The sequence below is a fragment of the Melanerpes formicivorus genome, unplaced genomic scaffold (assembly GCF_026170545.1).
Source record: "Melanerpes formicivorus ecotype bairdi unplaced genomic scaffold, bMelFor1.0.p_v2 SCAF_22, whole genome shotgun sequence".
Taxonomy (NCBI): Eukaryota; Metazoa; Chordata; class Aves; order Piciformes; family Picidae; genus Melanerpes; species Melanerpes formicivorus.
Genome location: NW_027142374.1, coordinates 3,815,311 through 3,828,203, shown reverse-complemented (window position 1 = coordinate 3,828,203; position 12,893 = coordinate 3,815,311). Strand labels below are relative to the sequence as shown.

Sequence of the window (12,893 nt, the reverse complement as noted above, 5' to 3'; positions counted from 1 at the left end):
GCAAGGGAGCAGCCCCCTGCCCCCCGTGCCAGCTGTGCCCAGCAGCACTCAGCCTGGCCTGAGCCAGCCCTGCCAGGCCGGAGCAGATCCAGGCAGCCACAGAAAGGCCCAGAAAGCGCCGGGAGGTTGTTATGGAAACAGCCACAAATTGGATCAGTACTCGGAGCGGGTGTGTGACTGATGTGGCAGTGGGTGGGTGTGACAGCCGCAGCGCTGCGGGGGCACCGTGCTGGCGCCCCCGGCTCCGTGCCGTGCCCCCGTGCTGTGCCCCCGTGCTGGGCAGGGCTGCAGCAGCGGCTGGGCTCGTGGGGACAGGCTGTGCCCGGGCTGTGGGCAGCGTGGGCGTGCGCCCACCTCGCCCTGGGGCTCCACATGTTCTGGGGGAAGATGAGGGATGGAGGCGAGCCTGGGGGGTTCTGCAGGAACACCACTGAGACAATGCTGCCTCCGAGGCGCCCCCCGCCAAGCCAAGGCACGTGGTGTCACAGAGCCATGCAACCACAGAGCATGTGGGTTGTAAGAGACCTTTCAGACCATGGAGTCCAGCTGTTACCCCAGCACTGCCAGGGCACCACCAAACCACATCCCTCAGCACCACATCTCCACGGCTTTGAAACGCCCCCAAGGATGGGGACTCCACCACTGCCCTGGGAAGCCTGGGCCAGGCCTGGACTACCCTGAAAAGGAAGAAGTTGTTCTTCATGTCCAATCTAAACCTCCCCTGGGGCAACTTGAGGCCATTTCCTCTTGTTCTGTCACTTGTTCCTTGGCAGAAGAGACCAACCCCCCCTGGCTCCAGCTTCCTTTCAGGGAGCTGTAGAGAGCCAGAAGGTCTCCCCTCAGCCTCCTTTTCTCCAGGCTGAACAACCCCAGGTCCCTCAGCTGCTCCTCACCAGCCCTGTTCTCCAGACCCTTCCCCAGCTTTGCTGCCCTCCTCTGGACCATCTCCAACCCTTCAACATCCTTGGAGTGAGGGGCCCAAAACTGAACCCAGGATTCGAAGTGTGGTCTCACCACTGCTGAGTACAGGGGGACAATCCTGCTGGCCACACAACTGCCTGTCCAAGCCCAGATGCTGGTGGCCTTCCTGGCCACTTGGGCACCCTCTAACTCATCTTCAGCTGCTGTTGACCTACACCCTCAGGTCCTTTTCAACCAGGCACAGTGGCACCTCTGCCATCATCCCTGCTATGGGTTGTGGGGTCCACAATTCAACACCATGGTTCTTTCCACACCTTGTCTCGGGGAGCTCAGTGAGCTACTCATCACCCCAGGCTCCTCACCCTGAGCAGCAGGGTCCACACTGATGAAGCCTGGGAAGACAGGAGCACACAAGTGGCCAGGAGCACCCCAAGATGTCCTGGCCATCCACTGTGAGCATAGAGCTGGGGAGAAGCCCATGCTGGTAGCTCTGACTGGTTGAAAGCATGCAGGGCAGCTCAGCTCCCCCTTCCCAGAGGAGCAGAGAAGGCAGCAGCTCCTTCAGAGCACCACAAGCACTCGCTGCAGGGACCAGCTGGTTACTTTCTGGCCAAGAGACCACGTTCCACAGCACAGTGAGGCTGATGAGCTCACTGGAGAACAACGGCCCGGGCTGGGCCAAGGCTGGAGAGTGGGGCCAGGGCTGTCAGCCCCACACAGGCACTGCTCAGAGCCAGCAGCACCCCATCCCTCCCGGGGGTCCCACGTCCCAGCCAGGGGGTCTCTTGTCATGACCAGGAAGTCCCACATCCCAGTGAGGGGGAGCCAGATGGGGTACAACCATGAACATGGTCCCAGATGAGCTGAAAGACTCTCAAACTCTGTGTCTGGCAGCCCCTCTGATGCCCCACCGAGAGTGACCTCCTGCCCCCCCGAGCTGCCAGCAGCCCCTGCAGGGCTGGGCTAGTGCTGCCAAAGCTGGGCTGGAGCTGCCATGCCACCTCGCGTCCCCTCCGGGTTCTGCATTCCTCGGATTCCTTCAGCGCAGCAGCAAATTTCCTTGCCCCGTGTGCCGGGAGTGCCAGCGGGGTGACCCGTGCTCTTCAGGATAGGGTATCGCCCGCAGTGCCCCCCGTGCTCCGGGTGTGCCCACGGCTGCAGGGACCAGCAGCCTGGCACCCGCCAAGCAGCCGTGTCCCCGCAGCTTTGGGGTGGGCATACCGGGGGAGTAAGCCCTGCAAGGGGCTGCATCAGTGTGCCCAAGTCCCAGAGCTCGGCATCACGGTGCCCAGCATCATGGTGTCCAGCTGGCTTATGGCTGTGCCACAGCCAGGTTCTTTCCCAGGCTCAAGAGGGTTGTTCTGCCCGCCCTCCCCCCCTTTCCCCCAGCTCCTCAGGGGAGGGAAAACAGAGGGTGGGATCAGCATGGGGTCCTCTGATGGCCATCATGCCACCAGCACAGGACAATCTGTGAGGCCTCTGATGCCCATACAGAGATTGAGCCCGAGGGGACATGGGGATCCTGTCCACAGTCACCCCAACAATCTGCACCCCCAGCTGCCCAAGAGCTTCCCCTGGCTCAAGAAAGCTGACTGCACCCCAAAACGCCTGTGCCAACAGGTGGTGTGATACCATCACCAGTCTGTGTCATTAAAGAGCCCCCCAGGTGAGACATGGGGTGCCAGGCGTGGCACTGGCATCACCCTCTACACGGCCATCAGGTCCCCCAGCACCTCTGCCCACCCTGCTGGGCTCCCTGGGGCTGCCTCCTGTCCCAGCCTGAGCGGTGGGAAGAGAAGGGACACAGCCAGCCCTAGAACTGGGCATGGGCACTGCCCAGGGAACAGAGGGCACTGCATGCCCCCGTCGGGCTCTACCTGCTGCCACCATCGATAAGCACTCAGATGGCATGCGACGAGGTGCCCAGCCAGCCCCATCCCACCACCCCCATCGCCCAGCACAGGAGGAGCTGAGATCGTGGCTCAGCCAGCCCTGGCTGTGTGGGCACCCTGGGGATGCCCACAGCCAGCACCCACCCCCTTTGGAGACAGCTGCTCGCCCCATGCCATGCACCCATCAAGCTCCCAGCCCCTGCCCCAGAGCAGGGCTGGCAGTCCAGCGGGGGCGAGAAGGATAAAACTTCTACATACCCAGCTCTGCCTCCTCCTCTTCCTGCCCTGGCCGGGACCGGAGGCTGCCCCGTGCCCAGCAGCCTCTCCAAGCCCCCACGGGCACCCATGGGGCGCGCTGGCGGGAGGCAGCAGGGAAACGGCCGCGGCGCCAACTCCGCTGCTGGCTGCCGCTAACTGGCTCCAGGTTTGCTGGAGAAGGGCTGGATGGAAACGCTTCTCCCACCCAGCCCAGGCCCTTCTTAAAGTCGCAGCTACACGGACGGGCCCGCTGCGAGCCACAGAGAGCAGCGTTCTGCCAGCCCGCCCGCAGGGCACGGCTGCGAGCCATCATGAAGGGTGTGCCCCCCGCAGAGGAGATGCCACCCCACCACCCTTGCTGCTGGGTCCGTGCCACGGGCAGTACCAGCCTCCCCTCTCCCGCTACAGCCAGGGGTTGGGCAGCAGAGCGAAGGGCATTGCTCTGGACTCCAGGCTGGAGCAGCCTTCCATGCCCATCTGTGGGGAGAGCCCCACAGCACTCCCCCACCGGCAGCAAGAGCACCAGGCTCAGGCATGGGCACGGGGGAGGAGGGGCTTTAGGAGACCATCATCGAGGCAGAGATGGGCAGCTCAGCCCAGACCACCCCTGCCTGCCTGCTCCAGCCCACAGAGGCCCCCGAGGTGGCAGGGTGACGTGTGGGGCAGCTGAGGTGTCCTGCCCCCCTGCCCCTGCCTCCTGCCACCCTGTCCCTACCTCCCACCACGCCTGCTATGGGGTGTGCAGAGCCCTGGGGCCAGCAGGCAGATGTCACCACAGCCAGCTCTTGTCCCCAGGCACCCGCTGCCAGCTCATGCGTGTGCTGGCCCCGCTCGGTGCCCGCTCTGCTTGCTGCAGCAGAAAATCCCTGCCAGCCTTTTCCTGCCACTTCAGGAGATGCTCTGGCAGCTCCTGCCCGTCTGCCAGCTCTGCCAAACAATTCCTGGGCACGCAGCCCTGTCGCTTGGGCAGCGAGCTGGGCACGTTTGGGAAGGCTGAGCATGCTCACGAGGCACGAGCGGATCTGCCGTGCCCAGGATGCTGCCCAGCTGCCTGTGAGGCAGCAGAGGGTGAAGGTGCCCCGTGGCAAGCCCGCCACAGCCGAGACATGTGGCAGCCCTGCGTCAAAGAGCTGATGTGCTCCCACCAACAGCCTGTCTGTGGGGCTGTGTGTGGCACGAGGTGCAGCTGCCACCCCCAGCCCTGATGGTGCAGGAGGGTCTGGAGGTCCTTAGGGAGCGAAGGCAGCTCTGTCCCACCACCACCACTCGACTTCCTGCAGCCAGACACCATCATCTCTGACCCTAACCCTCCACCAAGCTCCCCAGATGAACACAACCCATCAACCTCTTGAAGCAGCAACATCCCAGCTGCTTCAGAGACGCTCAGACATCCCTCTACCTGAGCCCTGTTGGGTACCCACTGATCAGCTCAGCTTGTGGCCTCATCCCACTGCTGCCCACAGCCAGCAGGTTTCTCTCCTGGCAATGGAATGAGCTGGAGCATCACCAAAGAAGGAGATTTAAAGGGATGAGCTGCAGTGAGTCCAGAGAAGGGCAGCAAAGCTGCTGAAGGGTCTGGAGAGCAGGCCTGGTGAGGAGCAGCTGAGGGAACTGGGGTTGTTCAGCATGGAGAAAAAGAGGCTGAGGGGAGACCACCTGGCTCTCTACAGCTCCCCAAAAGGTGGTTTGAACCAGGGTGTGTCTGTGAGTCCCTTCTCCCAAGGAACAAGTAACAGGACAAGAGGCAATGGCCTCCAGCTGTCCCAGGGGAGGTTTAGGTTGGACACAAGAAGCAATTTCTTCCTCATAAGACTTGTCCAGCCTGGCTCAGGCTGCCCAGGGCAGTAGTGTAGTTTCTATCCCTCGAGGGCTTTCAAAGCCATGGAGAAGTGGTGCTGAGGGACATGGTTTGGTGGTGACCTGGCAGTGCTGGGTTCATTGTTGAACTTCATGATCTGAAAGGTCTCTTACAACCCAGATGTTCTGATCCCCACCTCCCAATAGCCGTTTCCCAAAGCCATCAGCCCCAGGCTTGCTGAGGAGCAGCCACTCAGCCCCCCAGAGGCTGGTGGCACCCCAAGGCCTTGGGGGAGACAGCCATTCAGACCCTTGACAGGGCACCTGGCTTGGTCCCATGCAGGCAGCCCCTCATGGGTGGCCCCAGCAGCCCACACACTGCCGGAGACAGCTGAGACCACCTAGGAGGCTGCTGGCTGCCAGCTGCAGCTGTGTGAGGGGAAACACCCTGAGAAGCCTCCCCAGCACCAGCCCAGGGTGCACCAGGACCTGGATCTGCACAGGGAGACCTGCTCCCTCTGCCTGGCCATGTGGGAATCCCTGGGGTGGCGATGGGCAAGCCCTGCCCAGGGAGATGAGCAGGAAACCCTTGCCTTTGGGATTTCAGACCACGGAAGCCATGGACCAGCTGAGGGTCCTCAGGGCAGCCAGTGTGGGGCACTGGTGGCACAGATACCAGCACCCACCATATGCCTAGGAGCCCCTTGTCTGCAACAGGCCTATGTGGGCACCCTCAGACACTGCCATGGGATCCCAGATTGGTTCATCCAGCCCAACCCCCTGCAGCCAGCAGGGACATCTGCAACTACAGCAGGTTGCTCAGAGCCACAAACAACCTGACCTGCAGTGGTGCTGGGGATGGGACATCTCCCATCTCTCTGGGCAGCCTGATCCAGGCTCTCACCACCCTCAGTGTCAAACACTTTTCCCCTCTCTCCTGTCTGAACCTCCCTCTTTGAGTTCAAACCATCACTCCTTGTCTTGTCACAACAGACCCTGCTCAAGTCTGTCCCCAGCTTTCTGATCAGCCCCTTGAAGTCCTGAAAGGCCACTAGAAGGTCTCCCTGAAGCCTTCTCTTCTTCAGGCTGGACAACCCCAACTCTCTCAGCCTGGTCTCCCAGCAGGGGTATTCCAACTCTCAGACCCTGTGGCTGGCCCTGCTCCAGCACAGAGCACACATGTGAGGAAGGTGTGGGCCCTGTGCCAGGGGCGTGGGGTGTCCTGCTGTCCCCACCCTCCTCCTTGGCCATGGGGACACTGAGGCGGGGCCCAGGCTGGAGATGGCAAATTTCCACCGCCAGCTGTTGCTGGGAATCAGCTCCTTCCCCGGGCTGCTCTGCGCTGCCCTCATTTACTCAAGGACCTAACGACCTGCTCCTGCTCCCTGCACGGCCCACTGAAGGGTTAAATCTTGGAGAGCCGAGCTCCAAGCACTGCTGGACTGATAAGAGGAGACAGTGTTGGCCTTGATGGCTTGTCAGCTGTGGGAACACGGTGCAGCAGTGTAGTTGGAGGAGGGCAGACACCTGATTACGAATGGTTATTATGACCTGAGAGTGTATGACTTCACATAGAGCAGATTGAGATAAGAGAGTCCCTGGTTCCAGTTGTAAACTGCTTCTGTCTTGTGTTGGCTTTTATGAAGAAGGATTTTGCATAACAAAGTGGACACCAGGCCTGCATCAGGCTGAGTCCTGTCTCTTAATCGCGGCAGCCCACCATACTCAGCCTCTCCCCACTGCCTCCACTGAGGCTCCCAGAGCTGTGCCCACCTGCCAGCCATGGCACCATGCCAGGCTGCCATGCTGAGATCCACCATCCCACCGTGCCACTGGGTACTCACCCAGAGCCTCATGCACACCACTGCCAGCACCCACAGCACCAGCCTGCTCCCCTGCCAGTGGCATCTTCCTGGGCAGCTGTCTTCACTGCCAGACATGAGTGCAGGAGGAAGGTGGCAGAGCTGCTGGCATGGGGAGCAGCAGAAGAGCTGATTCTCCCCACCAGTGCACTCTGTCCATTCAGCACCGTGCCAGCTCTCACTCAGTTCAGGCTTTGTGCCCCTAGTGTGCTGCCCAGGCCCATGTCAATGGCTGTGGGGTGCTGGGCACTGACTACCCAGGGAGCACAATGTGATAAGGGACTGCTGGACTCTGAGTAGTTGGGAGAGGTCTCTGGTGGGTCCCAGTGTCCCCTCACTGCCCATCAGGAGTGAAGCAGCAGGTTCCCAGCGTGCACAAGGCTGGCACAGGAGCCCTTGGTGGCCACCTTCTCCTAGGGCTCTGTGCACTTCTCGCTGGGTGATGGGAGTCTGAGGACCTGCTGTCCCCAGATACCTGCTGCACCAAGAGATCTGCTGCCTTGAAGGACCTGCTGTCCCAAGGGCCACAGCCCAGCTCCCAAGGAAAGGCCACAGCCTCAGCTCTCACACAAAACTCTCCCAAAGGTGACCCAAGGATGGAAACCCTTCCAAGCAGAAGCAGGATTTGGGTCCATCTCAGCAGGAATCCCAACCCTAGCAAAACCCCAGCAAGGAGGGAGGGGTTGTGACAACAAACTGGAGATCCCACCCTCAACATCGGCTTCTAAGCTGACCCCATCATGTCCCCCCGAGCAGGGCCAGGCACCCCAGGAACCGCGTGGGCAGGGTGTGCCAGCGGGCACTGCCGTCATGCAGGGTGGCAAAAGCCCAGCCGGGGCTGATGCTCGTTTGCAGCAGCTTCAGCGGCACAGGGACGCTGCTGCAAGGTGGGGACGGTGTCTTCGAGAGCAGCTCTTGGCCGCCACCGCCACCGCCGCCGGCCAGCCGCCAAAGCGCATCGCCGCCACCCACCGGCGCTCTCGCAGACGGATCCCGTTAAGAGCGAGGGTGCGGCTGCCGCTCCCCCTCCTCTGGCCCTGGAGCCAGCCAGCCTTGGTTGGCTTCCCGCTTCCCGCCTGCTTCCCGGGGCTTTCGGGGAGCTCGGCCTCCCCTCCCACGCTGAGGTCACTGCTGGCAGGAGAAAGCAGCCGAGAAAGAACCTCAGAGATCTGGGAGGTTCCTGGGGGGCTGCTCAGCCTGACAACCCACCACGTTGCTGGGTTTGCAGGGTGGGCACCTCCACAAACTGCTTCAGCGTTGCCATGGGGGCAAGCAGTCTTCACCCCATGCTGGCCACAGCCTGTCCTGATGGCCAAGTTGCTCCGTGGCAAGCATCCCTTCCAGCCAGACAGGGACCAAAGGCACATCTCCCTCCCTTCTCCTCCCCTGGGTTTGGGGCATCCCCTTCCCCATGGCTCTGGCTCCTGGCACCTCTGCCCTCACCTGAAGGACCCTGACCCCATGGAGAGCAGCTGGTGAGGGTGGCTGCAGGGCCAGAAGGAGAAGGGCCCCCAGGATGGAGCCATGGGATGCAGAAGGCTCCCATGTGTGCACTGCTAGGGGAGTCATGACTGGGAGAGGTGGTTTTAGCCTGGAGCTGAGGGTCAGCCCAGCCACTCCAGCCTGGCAGGACACTTGAGCAGGCCAGCAAGGGCTTTGTTCTTTCTTTGAAACCAGTGACAGGATCCTGGGGAAATATCTGTGCCAGCCCCTTCCCAGCCATGAGGAGAGAGCTGGGTGAGGACCACAGGGACACAGCTGAGGGCTGGCTGATGCCATTCCACGGCCTGTTCCAGAGACAAGGCTGAAGGTCAGAGCCTGCTGATCATGAGAGCAGCCAACAGTTCCTCCTGCCAGCAGAGCTCAGGGTTCCTTCCAGAGCTCCAGCCCCCACGGCTCTTTGGGGATGAGCTGAAATAGCTCCCGGCGCCAGGCCCCATCCTCCTTTTCCTTGCTGGGATTTGTTTCCAGAGCTGCTGGGTCCCAGTGGGACCAGGATGAGCTGGGAGCGCTGGCTCCTGCCACCCAGCCAGTGCCCGAGGAGCTATGCCCTGGCTCAGCCTGACAGTCAGGGAACACTGGGGGCTTTCCTGGGCTGCAAGAGGACCTCAAGCACTGGCAGGAGAGAGGGGTTCAGTGCCACCCCAGGTCCCTTTGTCTCCATGCCCCAGGATGTGTCCAGATCCCCGCTGTCACACAACAGCCAATGAATAAGAGCAGAGGAATCTGCCAGCCCTGGCTCTGCTCTCATGCTGGGATCAGCCACACAACCACTCCTGGCCCCTTGCTGTGATGGTCCTCTGGCTGCAGCCACACTGCTAGCCAGAGAATCAGTTGTGGAATCATGGAATCAATCACAGAATCACAGAATCGGTTGTGGTCTCCATCATGGAATCACAGGACCCCAGGTTGGAACAAACCTCAAGGATCATCTGGTCCAACCTTTCTTGGCAGAAGAGAAGCACAGTCTAGTTCAGATGGCTCAGCACCAGGATCTCCTCCTCCTGATGAGGAAAACAAGGAAGCTCCCAGCAGCCTCCAGACAGAGGGATGGACACGTCCTGCTGCACGGCAGTGACCTGAGCTCCCCAGCTGTGGGGCTTCCCTCACCAGAAAGGACACACACGGCTTTGCATCCTGCTCAACCAAAGCCAGGCACTGGCTCCTGACCAAAACCTGTGAGCTGAAGCAGCATGGGGACCCTCCCTAATGAAAATCCCATTGTGAGGTGCCAGCAAGGAAGGGACTAGCCTGGCCCAGCAGAGATTGCAGTGAGCAGGGCTGGTGCTGGCTCCAGGAGGGCACCTGCTCACTCCAGGTCTGATCCATCCCTGTTCCTACAAGCTGCTCAGGTCAGCTGTGACACAGCACCCAGAGCATGCCTGGCCCTGGGTGACTTTCTTCTGCATCTCGCAGGGACAAGGCATTGGGGTTTAATTCCAGTTTAAAAGCAGCAAAGTGATTTTTGCCATGGGATCCTCTTCAAGACATGTAAATGAAGAGGAAACCCCCCAGCCTCTGAGTGGGGCATTGCTCCTCACCCCTGAGACCCTGCAGCTTGGTGCCAAGCCCCACGTCTCTGAACTCCTGCCAGCTCAGAGCCACCCCCAACATCTGCATGCATGCACATCCACGGAGCTCTGAGGAGGGGGTGAGGACGATTTGCCCACTGCATGTCACACATCATTTGCAGCCAGATGAGATGTTGCTCCAGGACAAGCTGAAGCATGGCACTGACCTGCAGTACAAAACACAACCCAGGGGCTGCCAGCCCCACCTGTCTGCAGTGGCAGCTGCCTCCCCACCAAGCCATCCTCCCTGCCACCCCCTCCTTTCCCACACTGCCATCCTCCCTGCCATCTCCTCCTTCCCCACACTGCCATCATCCCTGCCATCCCTTCCTTCCCCACAGTGCCGCCATCCCTTCCTTCCCCACACTACCACCATCCCTGCCATCTCCTCCTTCCCCACACTACCATCATCCTTGCCATCTCCTCCTTCCCCACACTGCCATCATCCCTGCCATCTCCTCCTTCCCCAAGCTGCCATCATCCCTGCCATCCCTTCCTTCCCCACACTGCCACCATCCCTGCCATCTCCTCCTTCCCCACACTGCCACCATCCCTGCCATCTCCTCCTTCCCCACACTGACATCATCCCTGCCATCTCCTCCTTCCCCATGCTGCTATCACTGTGCCTTCCCACCTTCCCCACCCTCCCTGTGCCCCTCACCTGTCGTCTCTGCCATCCCCATGCTATCCCCTTGCCTCCCACAGCCATCACGGCCACCGAGAGCATTGCCAGGCTGCCGGCCAGGGACCATCTGGTCACTGTGACAGCCAGCTCCTCCTGCGGGAGACACAGGTCCAGCACGTACGGTGCCGAATGACACTGAATGGCTTGGCACTGCCACCGGTGCTGTGTGCCTGAGCGACGCTGGCACCTCCTTGTCCCTTCTACCGTCCACTGGTCGATGCAGGGGACAGCAGCAGCCTCTCTCTACCTTGATTTACAGGAGCAGCATGCGCAGTGCAGGGGTCTGGAGACAGAGGCTGAACGCCCGGCTCCGGGAATCCGTCTGCGAGGCCCCGGCAGGGCTTTCCCACGGCTCCTGCAGCCGGGACAGCGCTGGCAGGGGCTGTGCAGCCAGCACAGGACGCAGCGCTTTGCCAGGGCCTGGGAAACGCTGCTGGAGAATGCGTGCACCACCAGCACCCCCTCCTGCCCCGCCAGGCCTTCACACAAACTGCCCACAAACAATTCCCAGGCCAGCTTGTTATGACCTCCTCCGGAACAGGCTGCCCGCTGCTGACCCGGCACAGGACCCTGCGCCAAACCGAAATGCTGGAATCATCCTGGCAAAAACAAACTGCGCTGGCTACCAGGAGAGAGCCGAGCAGCGCAATGCCCAGGCGGCTGCTGCTGCTGGCCCCAGCCACACAAACCCGGGGGAAGCTGCTCCGCGCTGCCCTGCAGCGACCGGCGAGGGGAGGGAGGGCCACCTCGGTCCCCGCCCCGGCACAGGGTGAAGCACCCACGGAGCGGAGCCGAGGAGCCAGCTTGGCATCCCCGGGGAGCCTGGAATGGAACAGCCCTGGTAAGTGGGGAGGCAGCGTGAGCCCTGTGCTTGGCTGGCAGGCTGGGAAGTATGGCTGTGTGCCAGAGAGGACGGGCGGGACAGGGCACCAGCGGCCGCTGAGCTGTCCCTGGGTCACCCCGATGCAACAGCCAGTACATGCTGCCATGGCTCCTGTGACCAACAGGGCATCATGGTGGCATCACCACCTGTTCCCTGGGCATCCCAGTGACATTGCTGCCCGTTCTCTGGGCATCGTGGTGACATACCACCTGTTCCTCAGGTGTGGTGGCGTCACCACCCACTCCCTGGGCATCCCAGTGGCATCACCACCCATTCTCACCACCCAGTGGCAATACTGCCTGTTTCCTGGCCATGCCGGACTCCCAAGCAGAAACCTTAGCCCACCGTGGGTGACCCATCCCAGCTAGGGGCTATGAGGCACACAGGCAGGACCTCGGCGAGGGACCAGAGGCAGGGACCTCCCTGAGCCGGGACCCTCGGAGAGGGTGCAGCCCGACTCACCCCGGGCCCGGTCCGGACTCCCCTTACCTGTCCCGGCTACGGCCCCACGCAGCGGTCGGCCCCGCAGCAGGGCCTGGAGCCGGGCGGTCCGGCGGTGTAGCCGCCCGGTGCGGCGGCCCAGGGCCACGACGTGACACTCGATGTCTCCCAGGAGGGCGAGCGAGTGTCCGCAGAGGTCGGCGAGCTGTCGGAGAAGGGTGAGAGCCGCCCGGCTGCAGACGTCCCGCAGCTCGGCCAAGGGCACCGCCGAGCCCCGCCGCGCCTCCACGCTCCGCTTGTAGAACGGCATGGGTCGGGTCAGCACCGCTCAGCTGGGTCCGGCTGGGCTCGGCACGGCTCCACTGGCCTTGGCTGGGCTTGGCACGGCTCGTCTGAGTTCGGCTGGGCTTGGCTCGGCTGGGCTTGGCTCGGCACGGCTCGGTTCGGTTCGGCTGGACTCGGCTCGTTCAGGCCCGGCTCGGCTGGGCTGGGCTCGGGGTCGGCCCGGCTCGGTTCCGCCCGGCCAGCCCCGCGGCGGCTCGGGCTCTGGTGTGGCCGCGGCGCCGGGGTTCGGGGCCGGCCGGTGGGAGGAGGAGGAGGAGGAATGGGAGGGAGGAGCGGCCCCGCTCGGGGGTGCTCGGGCCGGCGGCAGGTCCTGGGGCCGTGTCTCGGCAGCCGGGAGGGACAGACCGGACCCGGCGCGGTGCGCGGGGAGCAGCCACGGGAACATCCCGGGATGGCCCCCGTCGGGACTCCCGTCGAGAAGGCACTGGCATCCCCCGCTGCCAGCTTTGTACTCCCAGTGCCCATTCGTGAGAGCACGGTTATCCCCCGGTGCCAGCTCTGCATTCCCGGTGCCCACTCGTGAGAGCACGGACAGCTGCCGGTGCCAGCTCTGCATTCCCGGTGTTCACTCGGGAGAGCACGGGCACCCAGCTGTTCCCTCCTGGTGCCCGTCCAGTTGGGCACAGCTGCAGCAGTGTCCAGCAGAGGTGTGTGGCTGCCAGATGGGCACCCTCTTCCCTCATGTCCCCAGCTCCCTAAGCCTTTAGGGTGACAGTGAGTCTGTGTGTGCCCCTGGGG

General features: G+C 62.5%; 1 protein-coding gene across 1 annotated transcript in view; it reads right to left on the bottom strand.

Moving 5' to 3' along the window:
• The window catches only part of NHSL2 (NHS like 2), a 33,217-nt gene extending 21,097 nt beyond the window's left edge, over positions 1-12,120 (bottom strand). Inside the window, exon 1 of the mRNA XM_068152256.1 lies at positions 11,859-12,120. Coding sequence (XP_068008357.1) covers positions 11,859-12,120 — 262 coding nt within the window. The remainder of the gene's footprint in view (positions 1-11,858) is intronic.
• Between the last annotated feature and the right edge of the window lie 773 nt (positions 12,121-12,893).